This window comes from Anabas testudineus, chromosome 19 (genome assembly GCF_900324465.2).
Source record: "Anabas testudineus chromosome 19, fAnaTes1.2, whole genome shotgun sequence".
NCBI lineage: Eukaryota > Metazoa > Chordata > Actinopteri > Anabantiformes > Anabantidae > Anabas > Anabas testudineus.
In genome coordinates this window covers 10,644,522-10,667,306 of record NC_046628.1, presented here as the reverse complement: position 1 = coordinate 10,667,306, position 22,785 = coordinate 10,644,522, and the positions used below count along the sequence as shown (strand labels likewise).

At 40.0% G+C, this 22,785-nt stretch overlaps 1 protein-coding gene across 1 annotated transcript; it reads left to right on the top strand.

The window, feature by feature from the left end:
- The first annotated feature begins 3,372 nt into the window (after nt 1-3,372).
- LOC113156453 (SH3 and cysteine-rich domain-containing protein 2-like) lies at nt 3,373-21,024 on the top strand. The gene is made up of 11 exons (XM_026351612.1): nt 3,373-3,807; nt 12,220-12,598; nt 12,732-12,826; nt 15,780-15,864; nt 16,149-16,261; nt 16,379-16,442; nt 17,310-17,365; nt 17,488-17,576; nt 18,198-18,249; nt 19,784-19,921; nt 20,204-21,024. Exons 1-11 carry the CDS (start codon nt 3,718-3,720, stop codon nt 20,300-20,302), a joined length of 1,260 nt encoding a protein of 419 aa, XP_026207397.1. The 5' UTR covers nt 3,373-3,717; the 3' UTR covers nt 20,303-21,024.
- The last annotated feature ends 1,761 nt before the right edge of the window (nt 21,025-22,785 follow it).

The following is a 22,785-nucleotide window of genomic DNA, read 5'->3' as shown; positions in this document are numbered from 1 at the left end:
GCATTTATTACAGCTTTATATTACTCAGGTGAATTCAGTGGATTCATTTTGCTTAATAAAAATCTATTGGCCTCATGTAGGGAAGATCGGCGAGCCTTGGGTGAGATGCATGCATACTTCATTTATTTTCCTGCACTTCCTTTTGAAGTTGGGGATACAATAATGGAGAGATATCATTTGCATTAGCAAGGTCATTTCCCAGAATTGTGTTCTAATTAAAGCCAACGCTCCATTTTCATTGGATTGTTAGAGCATAAGATGACGAACAATGGTTTATCCTGCAGAGATCCACAACATACTGTTTTGTTTTATATTATATTTTGTCATGATATGTTACAAATCATAATTATAGATAGTGGCAGAAAGAGTGATCTTCATAAGCAGTCACAGAATGGGTTTCACTTCACACAATCAGTCACTGTAACCACCTCGTCCTTTATTATTAATATTATTACTGTGTAAAGGTATCTTTTCTGAATTGTGGCCAAACAGCACCACATGGGACCTTGTCAGACTCCAGATAAACCACAACCCAAGCAGCGCGTACAAACCACCTCAAAGCAAAAACAAACCTCTCTGGCCACCCTGCGTCGAGAAAAGCGCTGACGTCGGCTTCCTCAACAGACTGCCTGCTGCAGGACAGTTTCATTTCCACTGGACATAGACGAAGAGTGATAACGAGTGAACAAAAGGTGTGTGGAGTGCTGGATTTGAAATTAGAAAAGAGAAGATGGTAGACAGAGGGGAACACATAAAGAATGGGGTAATGCTAATGTGTCGTGGACCTTTCAGAGACGGGACCCTAATCTCCATGACTTGCTCCTTGCAGCTCCTTTTTACAAATATACAGAATAAGGACACATTCCCTCAAATAAATTCACGTTTTTATTTGATAAATTGTTTGCAAAGAATGTCAAAACTTATATTATCTATGACGTGGAAAAGCAGTAAGAGATCCAGAGCTACAGGGAAAATAAAAAGACTACAGTTTGTCTCCTAATTGAAACCTATTATTGTGTTTAAACAGGGTTAAATGTAATGTCAAATGTACACTGTGCCTATGCTTGAGCTGTGTGTGTCTCCTTCTGTATGGGTGGTTAAAAAGAACACACACACACACACACACACTCAGCTGGTGAGTGGATGGATGGCGAAAAAACTTCCCCTGAGCAGTTAATAAAAGATGATGCTGCAAAATGCATACGGTACCAGCTAGAGGTCTGACATGCGAGCAAAGCATACAAATGACTTTTTTTTCTGTTGTGTGTCATGAATGTGTTTCGTTGTAAAAGATTGATGCTGTTTTTTGGATGTTATTCAATGGGCAGCTGTTATGAAACTTGCATAATTTACTCACCAGTGGCCATGTGGGCATGGAGATCAAATAAAAACTGAGGAAATAATTAAACCTCTGAGTGGCATGTGTCTGACTGATGAGAGACGCACATAATAAATGCACAATGATCTGTGACAAACAAACAGAAACCAAACCAATTGTAGCACTTTAGCATGAAGAAACATAGAGAAGCCCTTTTCACCATTCTCATGAATGTTTGCTAAAACAATATGATATTACATTTGCATAATTACCTACTGCACCTCAACACAATATTGTTTAAGTGATGGAGAATGACAGGGGACGGGGGTTCAGTGCACTTTCAAGCTGCTCAAGGCCAGCCATGATTGTTTTAGACAACTGTCACTATAAAACTAGGACACAGCGTTCTGTGTATATGCTCACTTTCTATTTGTAACAATTCATCCATAGACAGATGCCATTCCTTTGTTCTGAGGTGTTTTGATTCTATATGTAGCTCAGAGTGCCGGGGTTCACTACATGCTGTTCACATGCTATTAATATAACAACTGAGCTCACTTGATAAGAGGAATAAACATCATTTGGTGAGTGGGAAAGGACAGTTTTGCTTGCAGCAACGTCCGATGATTTTTGACACACATTCCCCGAGTTAGTCAGACAGGGAGCTGTCCTTGGTGCTGAATCAGCCACCCGTGCTTGGCTGCTGGTCTCTGTGAACTGTTTCTCTGTCTAGTTGCCTGCAGCACAGTCACAGTGCTGCTCGTAATGTTTCACACTATACTTTTATTTTCTTTTTTATTACTTTTATATACTTATCTTTATAAGCTGATTTTTTTGGAACAGCTGTATTTTCTTTCACTAGTTATTTGATTTGTAAGAATTCAGCAAATCTCGTGTTTATGCAGGTGAAGAGTTATAGGAAATGGAACCAGTTCCCATTTCAGGTTCATGAGGCAGACACTCTCTCTAAATTAAGACTGGGCTTAAAACTTTCCTTTTTTATAAAGCTTATAAGTAGAGATGGCTCTGGTGACTCTGTACCATCTACTCTATTCCAATGTAGTTGCTGCTTGTTGTTTTTTATTTTATTATTGTTGTCTGTTGTTCTTTTCACTCTTCTCTTTCCACTCCCCCCAACTGGTCGAGGCAGATGGCCGCCCACCCTGAGCCCTGTTCTGCTGGACGTTTCTTCCTCTAAACAGAGTTTTTCCTCTCCGCTGTCGCCTAGTGCTTGCTCAAGAAGGGGTTGGTTGGTTTTCTATCTAATTCTTTATACAGTTAAACCCTAAACACTGTAAAGTGCCTGGGGATGACTTCTGTTGTGATTTGGTGCTATACAAATGAAGTGAATTGAATTGAAGTGCATGCACCTGCCATGGTCTGTTTACCAGAGCAAGAGTGAGTCAAGCTTTCTTTGTTTCACTGTGTGCTTGTTTACCTACTAATGATAAATTAGCCAAAGAAAAACCACAAAAAATCTGGATGGACAATGGACTTTTGTTTTCAGTTCACTTCTATGGTGCATCGGTGGCCACTGGAGTTCAAGTGCAACAAATGCAGTTTGGCAACTAAATAAAATCATCTGTCAGATCTCAACCAATATGAAGAACTTCAGCACTTCATCATCATCATAACACTACATGAGGGACTGTAGGAAGACAGTGTTCGTCCATCCAGTGGAGACATATGCCAGTGAGCACTAGATGTTTGTTTTTCCTCTGGACCCTCACATCTGTTGGCTCCATTGCCATCATTAGATTTAACACTTAGGACTGTACATAATGAGCCTTTTAATATGTGTACAGAATTTCAAAAGTTAAAACAAAGCTGCATTTCTAAAGTTTCATAAGTTGTCTGCTCTCAGTGGTTCCACCTGCAACTTGTACCACCCCCGAGCGTCCTTGCGTCACCGCATCTCAGCCAATCCCGACGCGCTCCACCGTTTATTTTGGCGTAGTCTCACAAGTGGGAACCAATCAGGAGGAGCCGTGCACCTTGTCACGGCGAAATCAAAGTGTGTGTGAGTGAGTGTGGAGGAAAGCTGGCCGGTGGAAGAGGAGAGCAGCGAGGCACCGGAGAGAGGTGGACAAGCCGACTGAGTGTGGCAACGGGATTTTTCTTTTCTCCATCAGACACATGTAGTTTGTGTTTTCTGCGCCAATTCAGCGGGTCAAACCCGAAAACAAGACGGAATAGCTCATCATACTTAATTGTCTAATGGATGCTGCCGAGGAAAGATGACTTGAGAGTTGTAAATAGCTCTACCTCTTTGAATGACTGTGACTGTGGCGATGTTATAACCCCTGTGTGCGCTCGGGCCAGTTTCTTTATTTCTCTGTCACCGTGGACTTGACAGTTTCGTTCATTTGTGCTGCTGAAGGAGCATTTTGTGATCTGAGATGACGGAAATCAGCGACAAAGAGAATGAGCCACAAAACAGGGACCTTCACCGACCACAGGCTACCGTGCCCAGCCAACCTGAATCAAAGGTAACATCACACCTGTGCAAATATGGCACCATTTCATCATAAAAGGAAAAAATGCACAATCAGTTGAACTGAACAAGAGCGTTACCCAAACTGAGGCCACAAATAAGACATTTGTGAAAAATCCAGTCAAATAAATTAAACTTGTATGTGTCCTTTAATCATCCGCTCTGTGCGCAAATTCAAGCAGTTTTTTAGTGGGAGTTTTGAAATTAACTAAGTTGTGTGTCTGTCCTGCGAGGCTAATTCAGTGGTGGCTGCAGGTCTTGCATAACAAGTCTAAGCTGATTTAATTGATGTAACTACCCTGACCTCGAAGGTAGAGGGCAAAGATTACCTGAGGGTGCGTGTCTGTGCGTTTTCTGCGGCGTGTGTGGTGAATGCGTAATTCAAGAAAAAACCGCAGGTAACTCTCACTTTCTCATTGAAGCTATCACATCAGCGATGGAGAATAGGAGAGGCAGAGACATTACAAAATACTAGCATGCCATGGGACATTTAAAGGAGGTCCATACTATTTTGTAGTGTATGTACTGTAGAGTAGTGTCACATCATTCCAGCAGAGGCGTTTTGAGCCTGGTGGATTTTCAACACTCTCACAAAACTGCTGGAACCATCACAACACACAGGATGGTAAATATGGTGAAGGCATGACCTGCCATGGGACTGGGAGTATAAATGAGCTGCTGGGGCTCCACAAACCCGTCCTTTCCCCCCACGTACTCTGAATATATAATATAATAGTATGTGATATCCAATTTGTGGCAAAGGTAATTCAATTGAACGCATTCATTTGGGAATATGAGACATGTTGTTTTATGAGTTGATATTTACTATGTCAGATCACAAACACAAGACCTGCATATATACTGTCAAATAATCCCACAGATTGGAAGCTGTATATTTGCTGCAGAGGGGATTTATATATATATGAATCAATACTATTATGACTGAGATTATTTATTCTGTTCTTAGCCATCATTTAGTCTCACAAGTGTTTGTTTGCAACTTTATATGCTTCCTTCTTGGCCAGACCCTCACATAAGAGGTTTCCAACCTCAGTTAGACTTAATAAACATAGATTTTTGAATGTCAAACCGGATTTTGGCATCCTCCAAGATGGATACCTAAGATCAGAGAATGAAGCAGGGTCTATATTAAGGTTTATTATGAAGCTCTCGAGTTCTTTGGACCCGGAGCAGTCGCTGGCTTTGTCGGTAAACCACGTGTGATAGTTCTTCATTATCACTTCAATCTTCATTTTTGCTTTATAAAAGGTACGGCTTACTGACTTAGCCTAAATATGCTGCATCCCACTTACTTTTAACATTTTAAATGAGCGTCCATTACAACCTTATGTGCTGCAGGACACCACCTTATAGTAGACGTCTGTTTGCTACAGGGTCTTGGACTAAACCTGGCAGGACCGGCCTCTTGTTGTTTCTGTTTGACTGCAGACAACACAGTGGATGGTAGGCGGTGAGGTGCTGCATGAATTTATGAGCCAATCAGCTAGCAGATGTTTGCTGTGTCTTGCTAGGGGGCTAGGTCATAATTCACACGAATGGCTGTCCAGACAAAACAGAGCTAGGAAGAAAACAGTCCTCCAAGCTGCGTCAGCCGTGCAGTTCTGCATTTGGCAAGCCTCTGTTGGCAGCCGCGACCACTTCACGTCCCAAAGAAGAAGAATTATATGGAAAAGTGGAGGGAAAAATTAAATCTGTGTTACAGTCTGCTCAAGGGTATATCTAGAGCTTCACTTCCTTTCTTTCTGTCTCCTCATTTGTGTTCAGTCCTTATTTTCCATTTACAGCTGCCAGGTCTTTCTACTCCTCAGCTCCTTTTACCACCTCTCTGCAGTCCATCTCATCTCTTCATCAGCTGTCCTTCATCTCTCGCTCTCTGTCCCCCCGCCATCCCTCGGCTCTCAGAGTATTTATTACAGCGCTAAGTGGGCCCACCAGCTTCCTAGAGAGCCTCTAATAGAGACTGTGGCACAAAACGAATAGTTATTCCACCTCTGCCACCTACGAATAAGGTGATAGCTCAAAAAAAGTTATTTCTCTCAAACCACTTAGAGAATATATGTGTCTTACATTTAATGTTATGTTAAAAGTTTGGAAAGTCATAGCAATGGTTACAGTATTCATCACACATTTTCAAAATATGCTTATTTTCTTTCTCGCTTGCTACAGGATTAATAATTTTATAAAGCTTAATATGAAGCTTAGCTTAGTTTAGCATATAGACTGGATGTGGGGAAACTGATTATCACGTTGCGTGAGGAGATGAGCTAAATAAAGTTTCATATTCACAAAAGATTGAAGACTTCTTGTGAGGTAAAATGATTGCAAAGGGTTGCTCTCAGATTTTGTCCTTCACACTCACATCCCAAAACCTTCCTTTCCCACTAACTGCTTCAGTATGAACTCTCCTCATTCAGAGTACGTATTTCCTTTCTCTGTTCTATTGATTGTGTCTAATTTTAATCTGAAACTTAAAACTGTCGGTCGGTCTATTTCCACCTGCACTTCACTTCACCTCGCCTTATCTTTCTCTCTATTTATCCATCTCCTCATTCATTCTTCGCATCTTACATACATCTTAAATGTTGTCTGAGTGCTTGAAAGAGAAGTACATGGATATTAAAGGATGCTTTACCTTTAATATCCATTTACTTCTGAGAGGATGGGATGAGTTAAGTTCCTGCATCATTAGAGAAGTCAAATTCTTAAAGTTGCTGAGCTTTTCTGACACAACCGTGTCTGTGTCATTCGTATTATTATAGAGTGACATTTCTGAACAAAACATATTCTGTGTGCTTGTGTCTTCTGGATCGCTGTTAGCAGGAGGAAATATCACTCAATCACACAGCTTGTGACAGACCATGATATGTTTGCAGTTCACCTGCCAAAATGATTGACTTCCTGTTGACCTTTGAATCAAAGTACAGTCTGCACGGAAAGCAGATGAAGGATTAGAAAGAGACAGACACAATGAGAATAACTGGGAGATGTATTTTTACTATGATAGAAAATACACCAAGAACAGGACACCATCACTGTCTTTTCCATGAAAGTATGTATGCAGCTAAATCAACTTTTTGTTCCTTATGGTACCACTCTTGTCCTCATGTATCCTATGTTGACCCAGTGTTATTTTTGATTAATGCTAAAGTCATTGAACTTGTTGATTGAGTTTTATAGATGCTGCTGATCCAGCATGTCCCATGTACAGTGTCGGGGTAAAAACAGAGCCTGCTGGGAATAAGTATGGACTTTGTTTAGTCCTTTGTTTAGCACTGACCTTAGGTTGCTGCTTTAGACTGTGAACTCCTGAAGTTATTTTTTCTCTAAATGCAAAGCTGTTGGTGGAACAGTGCAATGTTTTATGATAGTTTAGATCAGCTGTGACTTGAAAACTGCATGACAATAACATTAACTAAGTTTGTGTTGCTGAAACATTTATACTGTTGCTAATAAGTTACTGTTATTGAAATAATATTCAGTTATTAAAGGTAAAAAATATGACTTTGCTTCCTTTTCAAGAAGATTTTGTCCTTTCTCTGAGACAAAGATATTAGAGACATATTTAAAAGTAAGGAATGAACATTATTTGTTCAGTACAAAAGTAGTGATCTTGCCCTTGAGTCTGCACATCGTTTCTCTCGTCTGATATTTGACTTACCTGTGATAGACTTATAAAGTACTGTCTTGTTTTTTCTGAAGGACAAAATATGTCTATTCAGTGTCTGTGTTAAATGTAATCTGATACATATAATGCATTATTTAAATATGTTTTTTTTGTCTATTTTGTGTTTATATCTGTTTATTGATTGTGGTTATGGTATGTCTTTTTATTTTATTGGTTTTATTTTTAGCTACTTTCATGCCTTATGCTCCTTGGGGACAAATAAAGTGATTTAAATTTAATTAAATATATTCCAAGCTAACCAACTTTTTATGAGCAACCCCAATTTCTGTTATTTCTTCATTGTTAGACCATCAAAGAGCTGCTGTCGCAGAGCCATTGTAGAACCTAATGCTAACTGCAAAAGCTCCTTGTGCAGTTAAGCCTTTTAAATGTCTGGATTTTACAAAGCAAGCTCCTTTTGCTGCATACTCAGACAAGCAGCCTGTGAGCTGGAGTCTTCGCTAGCAAGAGGATGATATATCTTAGAAAAACAACATAACAAACAACTACCAGGCATTTCAGAACCTGGAATATGACGGTGAATGTCTTTAGAACATCAGATGAATCTCAAACCCATTAAAGTTACTTGCATTGGAATATATTTTTTAGTATTTGTATTTCTTGCCTAGTTGCATCATTAACACGACTGTAATTAGTGGCGTTCTCTCAGAGGAAGTTGTCTGTTTGTTCAAAGGCCGATGACCAGCAACGCAGCTTGTGCAGTGCAGCATTACAACTTTCTGTTCGCACAAAAGGTCATTTTAGTTCGAGCTCTTCTGCCTAATAAGATCCAGCTGGAGCAATGCCTAATGAGGTCACCTTTAATTCAAGGCTCAGGTCACAGCAAAAAGAGTGCCAAACTCAATCAGGTTTCAGTGTGGTCAGTAGGTATTTAGAATATTATGAGCAGCTATGTGTAGAGATGTCCCGAGAAAGAGAGAGAAATTGATGTTTAATTAATACAAAGTGAGTATTCACTTATAGCCATCCAATTATATTTTAACCCCATATATCTGAGATATGCATGTTTCATCAACCAATGGGCTGTCATAGCTTCCAGCACATATTATTCTGCTGTGTAATGACTGTGCATAACACTGTTTGGCACTGTTCGAGGATGCTGCTTGTGCCATACACGGGCTTAAGGAAGCATTTCTTTTCCTACCTAAGCTTATAAAGCTGATGTAATAAGTAGATTTTTATGACTTGGCTTTGTTTTTAATGTATGTGCACCGAGCTAACCCCGGACTGATTCCTTCACAGTCCAACAAGGCCATGAATAAAGTCTGAATAAATCATCTTTGTGATTCTATGTTTAGGGACTGATCCAGAGAATTAAGACGTTATGTTGAGCCTTAGTTAAATTATGTTTCCTCAGGGCTGATAATAATCCCTAAGTAGAGTCCAGCTGAGGTGGACTGAACAATTAAACTTCAAGATGTGATCACGTGTTGAACCATTAGCAGGGAGATTTGATTTTATCGTCAGCTGCCTCGCCGAGTGTAGAAAAACAGGTTGCATCTGCATCACACAAGAATTTCTAATCATTAATTTATCCAGGCATTATTTACACAAACGTTCAACAGATATATCTGTGCTCAGTTTTCAAAGAGCTGAAGAACATGTCTGCTCTGTCTCCCCACTGTCTGTCTCCGTGGTCATAGAAAGGCCCAGGTGTATTGTTAGGCTTTCAAAGAAAGGGTGGTCAAGTATTTTCAGCCTATATCTTTTCTTATCCTCTTTTTCATTCTGTTTTACCTACTTTTTCCTCCCTTTCTTTCACAGCCCTCATTCTTTCCTTTTATTCTTTGCTTTATTTTCTCCCTCAGACCACAGTGTCTTGTACTACGCTACACTACTCGCTCTGTGACGAGCTAATTGCTGTCAGTAGTTCAGCGTGTGATGGGTCTCCAGTTCTGTGATCCATAAATAGACTTTTCAAAACCGCACAGAGGCACAAGAGTGCTACAGAGGAATACAGACATTTGCATTCGTTAGTATTCTCCTTTTGATTTCTGTTCCATTTTCAGGAGAGAGTGTCACGTGATCTGGAAAAAAACATGGCCACGCTAATACGCATATACAAAGACACACACAAAGATGTATAAATAATGGAAGATAATGTTGAGTGTGCAATGTCATGTTCTGCAGCTCTCACAGACTCAGGCTGCTGCATGAATGTGTCTGATTTATGTTTTATGTCCACTGATGATCTATATATATATATAAAAAAAAAAAAAAGACTGGACCACATATTATGCTTGGTTAAAGCCTATAAAGCCTCTAAAAGCCATTATAGGCCCTGTCAGTTTTACCACACTGAATAAACCCACCAAACCTGCCTGGAAGTGACCGTTTTTACTGCTGTGTTTCCCTGTAGCTGCAGCACTGCTGCACACTGGATCTGTATTTATGCACGTCAGTGGAGGACTAGCATTAAATGACCTTAGAATCATCCTATTTAGTTAATTTACCCAGAGCTTTTGACACTTTAAGGACTCTGGAGGCCCAGATAGCTGTCGTAATAAATATCTGCTCTCTGCTGACCTACCACTGTGCCCACTTCTCCACCCCTGTCCTCTTTGCTTATGCCTCTCTTTTCTTCTTTCCTCCCTCGTTTGCACTAACAGTCTTTCTGTCTTTGAAGGCAATACACTTAAAGCACTTAGCTCGACAACCTGTAACTGCCGAGCATTTACACGTTAACAAGAAACATCCCTTCTTAAACTTACAGGTGAATTGCAGTACTCAACACAGATCCCGGTCACCATCGCAATTCATACTTTTCTATCTAAACACTCTTTTTAAATATAATTCCCATTATTTTGTGAGCATTACACATCAGATACATCAGCGATGACTTGACAAATGAAGCAAAAATGTTTGTTGTCTTTGCAATGTTCATGTCCATGTGACTGACACCAAGTTTGTTGTAAATGGGGTGTTGACACAATCGATAGTTAGTAATAGGTTTTCTGTTAGGAGAGGTAGTTTGGTCTTGTCACCATTTGACTGTGCATATTTGGTTTTCTTAGCGGGTGTGTGGTACGGTTGAGGTCTCCTTCCTTTCATTCTACCATGGCTGTCTGGCTGATCCTGTCTACAGAGATTTGCTCCCAATCAGCTCCAAGGGCATTGGCGATGTCCAGCACTGAGGTTGGGCAATAAAACCTTGATTGCAGTCATGGTTGTATAGATAGATCACACAGGTGTTGGATGGGGTTGAGGTCAGGGCTGTGTGCAGGCCAGTCAGGATTCTCTGCAACAGACTGGGAGAATGAATTGTTTATAAGCCAAACAGGGATCCACATGCTTTAGCTTGGACTAATGATAAAATGTGATCCAGTTCAGAGCAGTTGCCAGTTTGGGAACAGTCCTAAACCACTTCTTTCTGTTCTATTTCTTTCATAGTGCCGAAGTCAAAACTAAATAATGCATATTAAATGGAAATGTGTGCACATGGCAACTGCTCATTATCTATGCCCACTAATGAACTGTATATTTATACTACTCATTCACATCTTGCTAAAATTGCTTTTATTATTATTATTTATTGTTGTAATCCAGTAGACCATAGAGATTTTACCAGGAATTGATGATGCTAATGTCAGCATACAGTACTAGTGGTGTAGTCATGATTGTTGTACTACACATGAAAGAACTAAATACATTTTTTATTAAGCATGCTATTATTTTCCCATTACGGTAAGTTAAATCCTATTTTGTTTCTTTAGTCTTTGTAAAAGCTCAGGGAGGCGTATTTAGCCTTTACTATCGGTGCCTGAAGAACTTGTTCTCTCCCCTTGAAACTGGAGCGAAAACAGGCCTTCACCACACAGAAGCTTAACAAAGTCAGACAAGTTGAAAATCTAATAGAAAGGAACATCCATTACTGAATGGGCCACCAGTCGAGCCAAGAAAAGGCCATTAAGGAAAGCATGGACTCAGCTCCCAGTAGAAAACATTTACAAAAGGCACTCACTAATGGGTCAACAGAGAGGACTGTTTTCATCACTCAAACTAATTGTCATCTGTGAATCCGTAGCTTAAGGAAGAAAAAGTGGAACTTGGTCAATGGTATTGATTGATTTTTACTGTGATGGAGTTTAGACAGGCAGTGGCTTTTAAAGTGCACAGGTGCAGACATCATCACATATAAAAGTACTTAAAAAACAATGATACGGTATGACGTTACACAGTTTTACGTTATGTTGCTTTTTCTTGCAGAGGAAGTTTGAAATATAACCCCAACGTGTCCTTTGCTTTATAAATGAGTCCACAGTAGTTAATGTTTTCTTATATTGGGTCCCATCACTCCTAAATCTCTGTAATTGTTCCCGTTCTCCTTTATTGTGACCAAGAGCACTGGATGGCAAACACATGGGAAATAGAGTCAGGCACAGATAAACAGTATTTGCTGTGCATCACTGACTGCATCAAATGCAAAGGTGCCGGCCGCTCAATAAAACTAATCAAATGTGAATTTTAAGGGGTATTGACTTGTGTGGACTCCCAAGGGATGGCAATCTGAAGATGGAAGATCAAAAGTCCGCCTGGACAGGGCAAGGACAGCCAGAGGGTAGCGTTAGACTGTACTTTAACAGACTGCACACTGTGCACCCCCTCGAGGTGGACGCTTTTCTTTGTGACTTTAAATGAATGTCTTATTTAAAAGTGTCTTTTAAACTACTAAGAGCACAAACAAACTGTTCTTTCTTTCAGCTTCAGCGGCTGAAGCGCTCCCTGTCCTTCAAATCAGTCATGCGCAGCAAGAGTGTGGACAACTTTTTCCAACGCAGTAACGGTGAAACGCGCCCTCCATCAGCCCTCATAACAACTCCACCACCTCTCCCATCGCCTCCTCCCTTCACCGAGTCCCCCCTGGCGTATCAGCGCTCTCCCTCCCTGACTCCCTCTATCAGCCCCAACCCTTCGTTGTCATCACACTCACCTGCTATCAGTCCTTCACTCTCCATCACCTTTAAAACCAACCAGCCAAAGTCTCAGGCCCTGCCGGTGCAGCCGGTCAAGACCCACTGTTTCCAGGAGCACGTCTTCCGTAGGCCCACCTGCTGCCAGCAATGCAAACACATGATCCAGGGTAGGTCAGCTGTGCCAGATACCTGCACTCATGGAAGTTATGCAGCCATGTTGATGAATAAGTTACTTGTGGCTTGTGAATAACAATAATAAAAAATAAAACTGCAATAAAGTGAATTGTTTTCTCTGTGCAGGGAACTCAAAGCAGGGACTGCGTTGTAAAGCCTGTAAGCTGGCGGCCCACCTCTGGTGCTCATCAGAGCTCTCACAACAGCCCTGCAATGGCAAGGTGAGAACACTTTAGACTGACTTGCAGTATTATTATTTCACCTATTTCGTCCTATTGCTGTCTGGTGATGGGAAATGTTTAGTCACTGGTCAACTACTAAGGTTGATTTTATGTTTATTAATAATATGAAATTCAGTAAAATTGTCTCCCGTTCCATAAGAGGAACAAACAGCAGAGGAGGATGACACTGATAAAGTTTCAGTGACCAGGTCCCAACATTTTTTCACTCAGCCTTTTTGTCCTTTTGCCCGTATGTGCTGCTCTTCTCACATTGCGCCCTCCTCTCTTCCTCTCTCGTCTGGGTGCTACATTTCCTTCCTACCCTCTCGACTCTGTTGGAAAATCAATATCTCCCTGTACCAGCTGGTCTGCCTAATTCGGTGTGAAATTCAGTGTGTTTGAGGGACACACAATCCAGCGAGGATGTGACATGGGAGGCTCTCGCCAAGCCTTCAGCAGTGTCCTTTTCAATCACTGCACACTCCTCAAGGCGAGGATCGGGCATTTTACAGAAACCAGATGGAGTTTGAGGTTATTTCTTATTTATCTATGTAACCTAAAGGCTGGGGTTTACTGTCTCTTAACCAACATGCATCAACAAAGGCTTATGTGTGCAAATATCTTTTTGTGATGTTTTATGGAAAGGAAATGTAGAACAGTGAACTGTAGAGCTGATTTAATCCATAAGATCTCATGTTATTGTAGACATAGCTGGACATTGTCATATTTAAACTCTAGTCTATTTGATTGGTGGAGAAAATTGGATTTTCCAAGTAGAAACACAAGTCACACTCTCACACAGGACTAAAGACTGGTGAGTGCAGCAATACAGTAGAAACATGTACCTTAGTTATTTGTAACTCTGTGTTTTTGTTGGATCCAGTGCAAAAGCTACCAAGTCAGTGTAAATAGAGGTCACCTGTCTTTCCATACTTACCTTTACTTGCATGCTGGATTAAATGACTTGGGAATCATGAGAACCTCTTTTTAATCAATGTTAATTAAATGTAAAGTTGTATCAGGTTAGATTAAAAAATAGTTGCTGAGCACTGCACAAAATAATTGCTTCATTACTGAACTTTTTAGTGTGATTGAGTAGGTGTTCACAGTCCAGTCGTGCTTTCTGTGGATCTCAGTGAAGCACAGTGTGAAATTTCAGCTTGTCTGCTCTTATAAACTTCAGGAAGTCTAAGACGGTCCAGTCATGCTGCACAGTTACTGCTAATGATATGCTGTCATCAAGGTAGTGTTTGGCTATTTGATGTGAAAGGGAAGAGTCAAGGTTTGTGATGTTGAGGAAATCATTTATCCGCGTGTGTGGGCACATTTCCCTACGTCCAGCTGTTGCTCTGTTCATTGACAGTAAATTCTTAAACACTATTTTGCTAATAAATTAAATGTTGTCACGGATGTCGTATTTTTAATGTATAAAAGATATAAGTGCGTCATTAGCTAAAAATATAACAGTGCTGACAAAGTCAAATGGTCATGTTTTATATAGCATTTCAGTGTAGTAGTGAAATTTCTGTTCTGTGAGAAAGGAGATAAAGAAAAATAGGATTCTAGGCAAATTTTGTCTGCCAGTCCTGAAAGCAGCTGTCTGACTCCCTCAGCACCTCAAAGCAGTGTTTCACTTTTGGATGACTTCTGTACTTTTCAGAAGGTCTATACTTACGGCATGTGTCATATTGTCGTGGCAGTCATTCTGATTTATTTCCGTTACAGAAATCTATTTCTTCACTTTGACACAGACACTGTTAACAATAAGCATACTAAAATCTCAAAATCTGAAATGTTGCACCAAAGTGAAATATTTCCTTAAATCGTTGACGCGGATCATTGACAGCCAGTGGGTGAATTATTTATCAGTGATCCCGGGTTGGATGCATCGCGACACAATGCATGCGTGTGGACTATTTGAAGGTAGCTGAACCACTGAATGTGCCACAGGAAGATGTGAAACAACTCCAACATTTGACATATCTGACAAGTTATTTTCAGCATATATCGCTTATTTTAAAACGGATGAAAAGAGATCAAATAAAGCTCAGATAAAAAAAAATAATACTTATAAACTGTTTCTATTTGCAGAACACATAAATTCATTACAGCTGCTCTGTCAAAAACAGGACTTTGTAATGTTACGTTAGGCTGATGAGTCATGTACTGTAGCTAAACATATTTCCTCTTGCTAAATAAAGAAACGCAATCAAATATCAAAGCGTGTACAGTACAAGATCTTCACTGGGTGATCATTTACAGTTTGACAGAGGCAAATGTTTGTGGTGCCTTAGTACATACACTATGTTGGTGAATTTGCATGGAGGCAGATAAGAAAAAGTTGAGTCACACTCTATTAGACAAACAGCAGTGTTCCTGAAAAATTCAGTGTTTAAACTAATGTTGAATGAATTATTGCTATTAATATAAAGTCTATGAAATAAAGTCTATGAAATAATGCAGCTATCAAGATGGAAAAATGAACACTACATGTATCACTGTTGGTATATCTCATTATTCTACGTTGACTGAATATTATTTTTTTCGTGAGTTTGTGTTCTTTATAATTTCATGGTTGAATATTAAAAGATTATGAGCAGCTCAGATAATGCTGCTGACGGCGAACAGGCAACGGAGTGATCTCAAAGCATAAACTGCAGAGCTTTTCAGAACAGCTCACACAGTTAACGGTTAAATCCTGGTGTTTTCAGAATATCTGAATAATTAATGAAGGCAGCCAAACTGGCAAAATAAACAGATGTGTTAAAATGATTTCAGTACACTAAGTTTTTTATATTTACCACTGGATGTATTGTTTTAAGCACACAGTATAGGGCATGCTGATTGTCATAGTGTCTTACACACTGATTACATCTGTCTCTCTGTCTTTTTCCTGCCTCGAGTAATGTTTCTCCTTCGCCTCTCCTTGCTTTGCTGTTTCCTCGTCTGTCAGACAGGAGCTTTCAAGAGAAATTTCAGCTCTCCTTTGCTTACCATCGATCCGCTGGGTGTGGTCACAGAGGCTCCTGCTGCTCAGGGTGAGTGATGGAAACGCCAGCTGATTTATCACAGCACCAGCAACTGAAAACTCAGAATGACTAATCGCTGTGTCTGTGCCCTGCAGTCTTTGTTGTCTGACAGGTCACAGTGTAGTGTCAGCTAAAATGGTGTCTTCAGAAAGTATTTAGACCCACGTGAACAGAACAGAACAGAACCAAAGACAGAGGAAGACTCAGAGCTGTAATTGCTGCATGCTGGTGATTTGAATAGTTTCTGAAACAACTGTATGTGACTCTGATCCACCTTGCCTCGTGTTGTGCAGAGGCAGATAACAGCATTGTTGACCCCGTGTACGAGGCTCTTCGCTACGGGACGTCTCTGGCTCAGATGAGTCGCTCCAGCTTCAGCAGTATTACAGAGTCACCCTGTCACGAGGTATAAAATCACACATACACGTGAAATACTAGAGAGCAGCAGTCATTGAAGGAGATTCATAGCATTAAATAAAGAATATTGTTGACTTTGTTGGCTGCAACATTTTCTTAATCACAGGCAGAAAAGCCACAAGATAAATTGGAAAACCAGCCAATAGCAGAAGAGGAAAACATCCCGGGAAGTAAGTGAAATCTTTTCCCTTTCTGTTTTGAAATGATCATTGGCAGCTTTCATGATGAATGTTGACAAGCCTTAAAAGAAAAGCTGGTACCTTTTTATCCTTGGAAATCTCTGTGACTGTTTGTGATGGTCAGTTGTAGTTTATTTTTGGCCTGAATCTGCTTCATCCTGTTTCAGTTGTGATTACACTTTCCCAGAATTTTGTAGACAACTCTTAAGGGAGAGTTATGTACTATTATTATTTACATGGAAAAAGACAGTGAAGTAAATTTATCTTGTTTACAGCATTTACTAAAATCAGGCTTTAACTCTGAGTAAACAAAAAAAGATGTTAATTAGTGGGCTTTTGAACACAGTTGGGCTAATTACCATTTGAACGTGGTATCATCTCAGCTAACCTTAAGCAAGTCCCAGTATTGAGGAAAGAAATAGTGATTACATTTCTAAAAAACCTTTATTTTAAAGTGATACATCTTATTTCTAAGGTGTCTGAACTACATATACTGGGATTTTTTCCACAGTGTGACATGTTTGTGCTAAAGAAACACAGCAGACTTATTATTATTATTATTATTATTATTATTATTATTATTATTATTATTATTATTATTATTATTATTATTATTATTATTATTATGTAAATAAGATAAGATGAGATACGACCTTGGCTTCTGTCTTCCACAAAGTGACGAGACCTCTCTCTCTGTATGACTCTTTTTCTCTTCCCCTTTCTCCATGTCTCGGTTTTACACGTGATCCTCCTTTCACTCAAACATATTGTCTTTCCCGCTTTTCTCGTTTTACACATGACCTTCCTTTGTCTCAAACATATTGTCTTTCTCATTTCCCTCTCTCCCTGTCTCTCCAGTGCTTACCCCTCCTGAAAGCGAGAAGGCTGATTCAGAAGACAGAGTCAGTCTGAAGGTGTGTAGTCAGCATTTCTCTTTTCCTTCAGCTTATATTTCATAGTTAAACCGTACTCTGTCAACCCACTTCAAGTCAAGATGAATATATTATCTTTAAATCTCTGTTGTCTTCGTCATCAGACTCCCAAACGAGTAGAGGTTCACTCCATCCACACCTACGTAGCCCTCTACAAGTTCCTGCCTCAGGAGAAGGACGACTTGGAGCTACAGTCAGTCTGATTTATTTTTATTCTGTGTGTGTGTGTGTATGAGAATAAAAAGGTGAGAGAGGAGGAAGTATGTACCTGGTCAAAATTTTACTGACACTCACAGACCATCTGCCTCCTCAGCAGGATGATCGTAGGGGTTTGCGGGGCTTGGGTTGAGAGGAGGGAGCATGCTGGGAGGCCGGGAAGGACAAACAGCTGCGAGTATGTGACAGGAAGAATAAAAAAAAAAAAAAGAGTCTTTGTATGCTAGTAGGTGCAGGAAACTGCTGAGTGTAGTATGACACCCACCAGTAATCTGGAGGATATGTCTGTGCAAGAAGACATGAGGCACATGGAGAGAGCGAACTAGTCCCTTCAGAAAAGGAAGAAATAATTCCAACACAACTGTCATGTGTGTAAGGAAAATGCATTTAAATATAGAGGCAGCAACTACGTACATTAGCTGAGCATATAGACTGGAAGCAGCCTGGATACTGTACATAAAGCTCCATAATAAGCTGCTTGTTGTTTCTGGTTTTTGTCCTTAAGCTGTCTTAACAGTCTTTTGGCATTAGCTTCTTATTAAGACACAGACAACTCAATCTGTATCTCACTTTGCTTGACTCTCTGTTTTACCTCCAGGCCTGGTGACAGAGTCCAAGTCACAGATGACTCCAATGAGGACTGGTGGAAGGTGGGCTATTCAGATGCACTCTCTATCGGCATTACCCTAATTTCTTATTTTTTATATCTTTCAACTAGTGATAAAATATTATTAGTGCAAATCTTTGGATTGCCTTTGAATGGATACTACAGTCCCACCCACATCTCTTCACTTGGGCTTGTCCATAGTTATTACTTAGTTAGGTTATTGTTAGTAAAATCATTACTGTTATTGGTATAACTGTACCAGCAGAAATACACCAGTTCATGCTACAAAATAATTAACCAGGGTGGCAAATTACACCGTGTTTCATTGCAGTAGAAGTTTACCTACACCTCACTCCATCATTCAAATGAATGAGAAAGGTCAAGGTCTGAGTGAATATGGCATCAGACAGAAGTTCTTCAATTTAAATCAGGGCTGCTCAGAGACAATACGGCTAAGAAGCTGGTTGATGTATGCGCTTGAAGGACAGCAGGTGTGGGTGTAAGCAGAGCTAGTTAGCATGAAGAGGAAAGGAGGAAGGAGACAGATTGCAGTCAGCATTTAATAAGGCAGCTGAAGATCGTCACTTTCACCTGGCAAAGGACAGAGAGGTCTTTACATAAACAAAACATCAGGAAAGGAACCAGGATATACTGAATAATGGATTAAAAAGTTAAAGGCTCATTTAAAATGTGCTGAAACTGAACACTTTGTGAGATTTACAGTTTTTCTTGCCTTTAGCAGTCCCCTGAGTTAAAACTTGGCTTGTGTAGTTTTCTCAGTGACTCAAGGAAACAAAACAGCAAACAAAGACAACAACAGTTTATACAGTTGAAAGGCTTGTACTGAGGCAACAAAACAACTTTGTGATGTGACTGGATGTGAAAACGTTTTATACATAATGCATGTAAATGTATAGAAAAAATTAGCAGTTTTACATCTATACATATACAAACAGTAGTACTGTTGCTTTGCAGGGACTACTGGTGAATTTCAACCTTGAAAATTACAAATGGAGACGTTCCTCACATTAATCAAGTTCACTTCTATGGTCATTAAACATTTTACACATGGGACGTGAAATGAAATGGAAATGAAGTTGCATTTTCTTCTATATCCTAAGACGAGATAGACTTTAGAACCTATAAAAAAAACTCATACAATACACGTCTGTGTGTGTGTAACAGATGGTATAGTGCCGAATTACATCTATTTAGTCTGTGTGTGCCTTTTATGTTTCTGTGTTTTAGGAGAGTATTGAGGCAAGGGTTAAGAAGAGTGTTGTATTCCCACATAGGGAACAAAACCATCAGTATTTGCATTTTCATGTAATGGTTCATTCAAATTCAATGTTGTTAGAGTGATATAAATGTGATGCATATTCAGGCAACTGGTCAAGTAAACAAAAATGAAAAAACAAAGAATCTAATTGCGTATGCTCAGCCAAGCACTGCCAGGGATTGGCAAATTATGGTTTCATCAGAGGTCAGCAGTTAGTTGAAAGCATCTTTTCCCCCATTCTAGTCTCTCGTATCTATTTATATCGCTTTGTGTATCTGTGTTTGTGTGTGTTTACCAGGGGAAAAGCAGGGAAAAGGTGGGATTTTTCCCAGCCAACTTCGTGCAGCGGGTCCGCCCCGGCGAGCGGGTGTGGAAGGTCACCACTGGTTTCCATGGCAACCGAGACAAAGGCCAGATGACTGTGAAAGACGCCCAGGTGAACATGCATAAAATAAAAATGATTTTCCCCTCTTTTTCTCTCTACACACACACACACACACACACACACACACACACTGAATATTAAAAACAATGTATGCAAATTCATGCAGGAAACTGCTGAAATTACAGAGGACTGCTTGTTGTGGCATCCAATGCAGCTCACTTTTAGCCTCAGTCCGCAAACTCTCACATTACTGAATGTCACTACCCCCTCCTCCTGCACCATATTTCTCTCTCCCCTCCCTTCCTGCCTTCTCCGCTGACTCCCCATTTGCAGATCTGTGTGGGGAAGAATGAGGAGATTGACGGTTTCCTCCGGCTGAGCAGCGGGAAGAAGAGAGGTTTAGTTCCTGTGAAGTCTCTATTAGAAATATGATGGGACGATACTTCTCTGACCGTCAGTGTAAGAAAGACGTTCGCTGATATGGAGGAATTCTCAGGTGTGTTTGCCCAACACCTCACTGACCGCAAACCATGCACCTCCTCCACCCTTTTCAAAAGCGGCAGTGAATTCGCAGCTTTAGTGGACGACAAACCACAACTTTGCTTTTTACTGCGAAAGACTTTAAAGGTTAAAGGAGGGGGACTTCTTTAGAGTTCTTTAGAGCTACTTTTTTCTGTAGCACAACCTGACTTAGTGTGGTTTTGAACACACAACAGAAATGTAGCATCATAGAAAACATGTGCAGGAAGTGTGGATACCTCACTAGCCATTTCCATTGGCTGGAGGGAGGCCTGTTTTATTACACTGTCAAGGTGTGTCCAAGCTTGTGGGACTTTGTGAGCAAACTGTCTTCACTTCGTTGTACGTGCACAGAAAATACAAGATGAGAGATTGTGTTAAGGTGTTGATTTAGTAGATTCAACTGAAGGTGTAAACCATGATGATCCGGTTGTGTATGTGCAGGCTGCATCTCACAATGTGCATGTGTCTGCTGTCATCTGGACTCATGATGTGCATACTGTTATATGTCACTCCTGCTCTGACTGGAAAATGATTCAGGTATTACATTACGTAAAAATGTTTAACAAAGTCATGTGTTACATTATGGTCAAATAAAAGTCATAACACACACACACACACACACACACACACACACACACACACACACACAGGCACACTGGGGTTTCTGTAATTCAGACTGCTCCCCAGTGATTAGATTGCAGTACAGTTTTGCTCTTCACAGCTCAGATGTGACAAATGCTTTGCGTGCACCTCGGGGAGCTTCTTCCTCAGTATGCCCTTCAATCGCAGACTCTCTACACACACTAACACACACATATTTTATCGTTCACTCTGTTTCATGTAACTCTAAAACCAGCCACTAGAATCTGCTTCATGTCATTGTATTCTCAGCGTTGTTTATCTCTATGTAATCGCCTGTAATATTCACTGTCATATCTGGTTATGTATGACAACGTGGAGATGATGTGCTGTCTTGACTTCCTGATGCGCTTGCTTTTCATTCAGGGTAAAGCAACACAAAGAAACACTGTAATTACATGATGATGGATAAAAACCTAACTCAGTGTTATTTATCATGAAGGGTAAAGGCTGTCAAACCTTCAGTTTTTAAGAAGATGATGCAAAACATGTCAAAAAATTTTTGATGAATGGCTAATGTTTATCCCAGCACACATGATTACTTTAAGTAACTCAAAAGGACTGTTATTGTTGTATAATTGAAGGTGATAAAAGGCTAAATCACCTCATACCATATGATTTATTGCTCTGTCACTATATCCCATAAGGCAGCGACAAACTGCCTTTGTTGCAGCAATAACTGTAAATAAAAATATGACAGTATGTAAATAGTCTTATAAAGATATTGTATATACTGGCTCTGAATAGCGCTCTGATCAGAAGGTTTGCAGCTATACAAGAACCAACCAAGGGCATTAACTTCACAGTTATAAATTACTGGAGATCATTGTTTATTATCCCTCTTGCCAACTTATGCATATCTTAGCTCAACTAACTTCAAGCACTGTCAGCACAAATCTTTTCAAATACTATGCACAACAGTTCTAGTCACTCACTTTATTTTGTATTTCAAGTGTAGCCACACATGTCAGTACAATATTGTGCTTTTGGCAAGATTTGAATTTGGACTCCTGGGAGTATATCAGCTTTGACAGTGTCCGTCTTGGATCAGTCTGCATCATTCTAATCCTAAACATTACCTTCACTGACTAGAACCTATATTGGCTCAGGATCAGTATTAACCAGGTGAATTCCCATTCTCACCCTAATGCACACTACCACCAGGCTTGTTGTCTGCATGGCCGGCTGCCCTGTTGTACTCATAACTCTCAATAAAGTCAGATAAACAGTCAGAGTGTGGCCTGTTTTATTTGATGAATTATTCAATTTGTGTGTCTTGTTTTTTTTTCCAAAATTAATAAGGGTTTGTGAAACAGTCTTGATTAGTAAATATTCTTATAAGGATTGTTCATTTTAAAAGTTAAAGATTAGGAGATACCAGCAGTAGCTTAAGCTTAAAGCATTACTGACATTTTTTTAAATTGTGTTACATTTCTATTAGAAAAATGGAAAATGGAAAATACTCATGTAAAGGATCACTCTACTAGACCTTCTACTTCAGTGCTCTGTCGACTTAGTGGCCATCTCTTTATTGGCACTGATCAGACACTGACCGTGACTGGGTCAGATACAGTATTTGAGGCCACTGTCTGGCTTCACTAGTGCTCAACATGCTGATTAAACAGTGACTTCACAGTGCATGCCACAGTGAGTAAGTGACAAATGCCAAAACCAGATTATGGTCATAATACCATGTGATGTGCACAATACTAAAATACTAAAAAATAATCTTTAGTCATGCTGCATTCCTCTGT

Coding starts and splice junctions, on each gene's coding strand:
- LOC113156453 (XM_026351612.1), top strand. CDS start 3,718: ATGACGGAAATCAGCGACAAAGAGAATGAGCCACAAAACAGGGACCTT. Junction 3,808..12,219: donor CCAGCCAACCTGAATCAAAG/GTAACATCACAC, acceptor TCTTTCTTTCAG/CTTCAGCGGCTGAAGCGCTC. Junction 17,366..17,487: donor AAGACAGAGTCAGTCTGAAG/GTGTGTAGTCAG, acceptor CTTCGTCATCAG/ACTCCCAAACGAGTAGAGGT.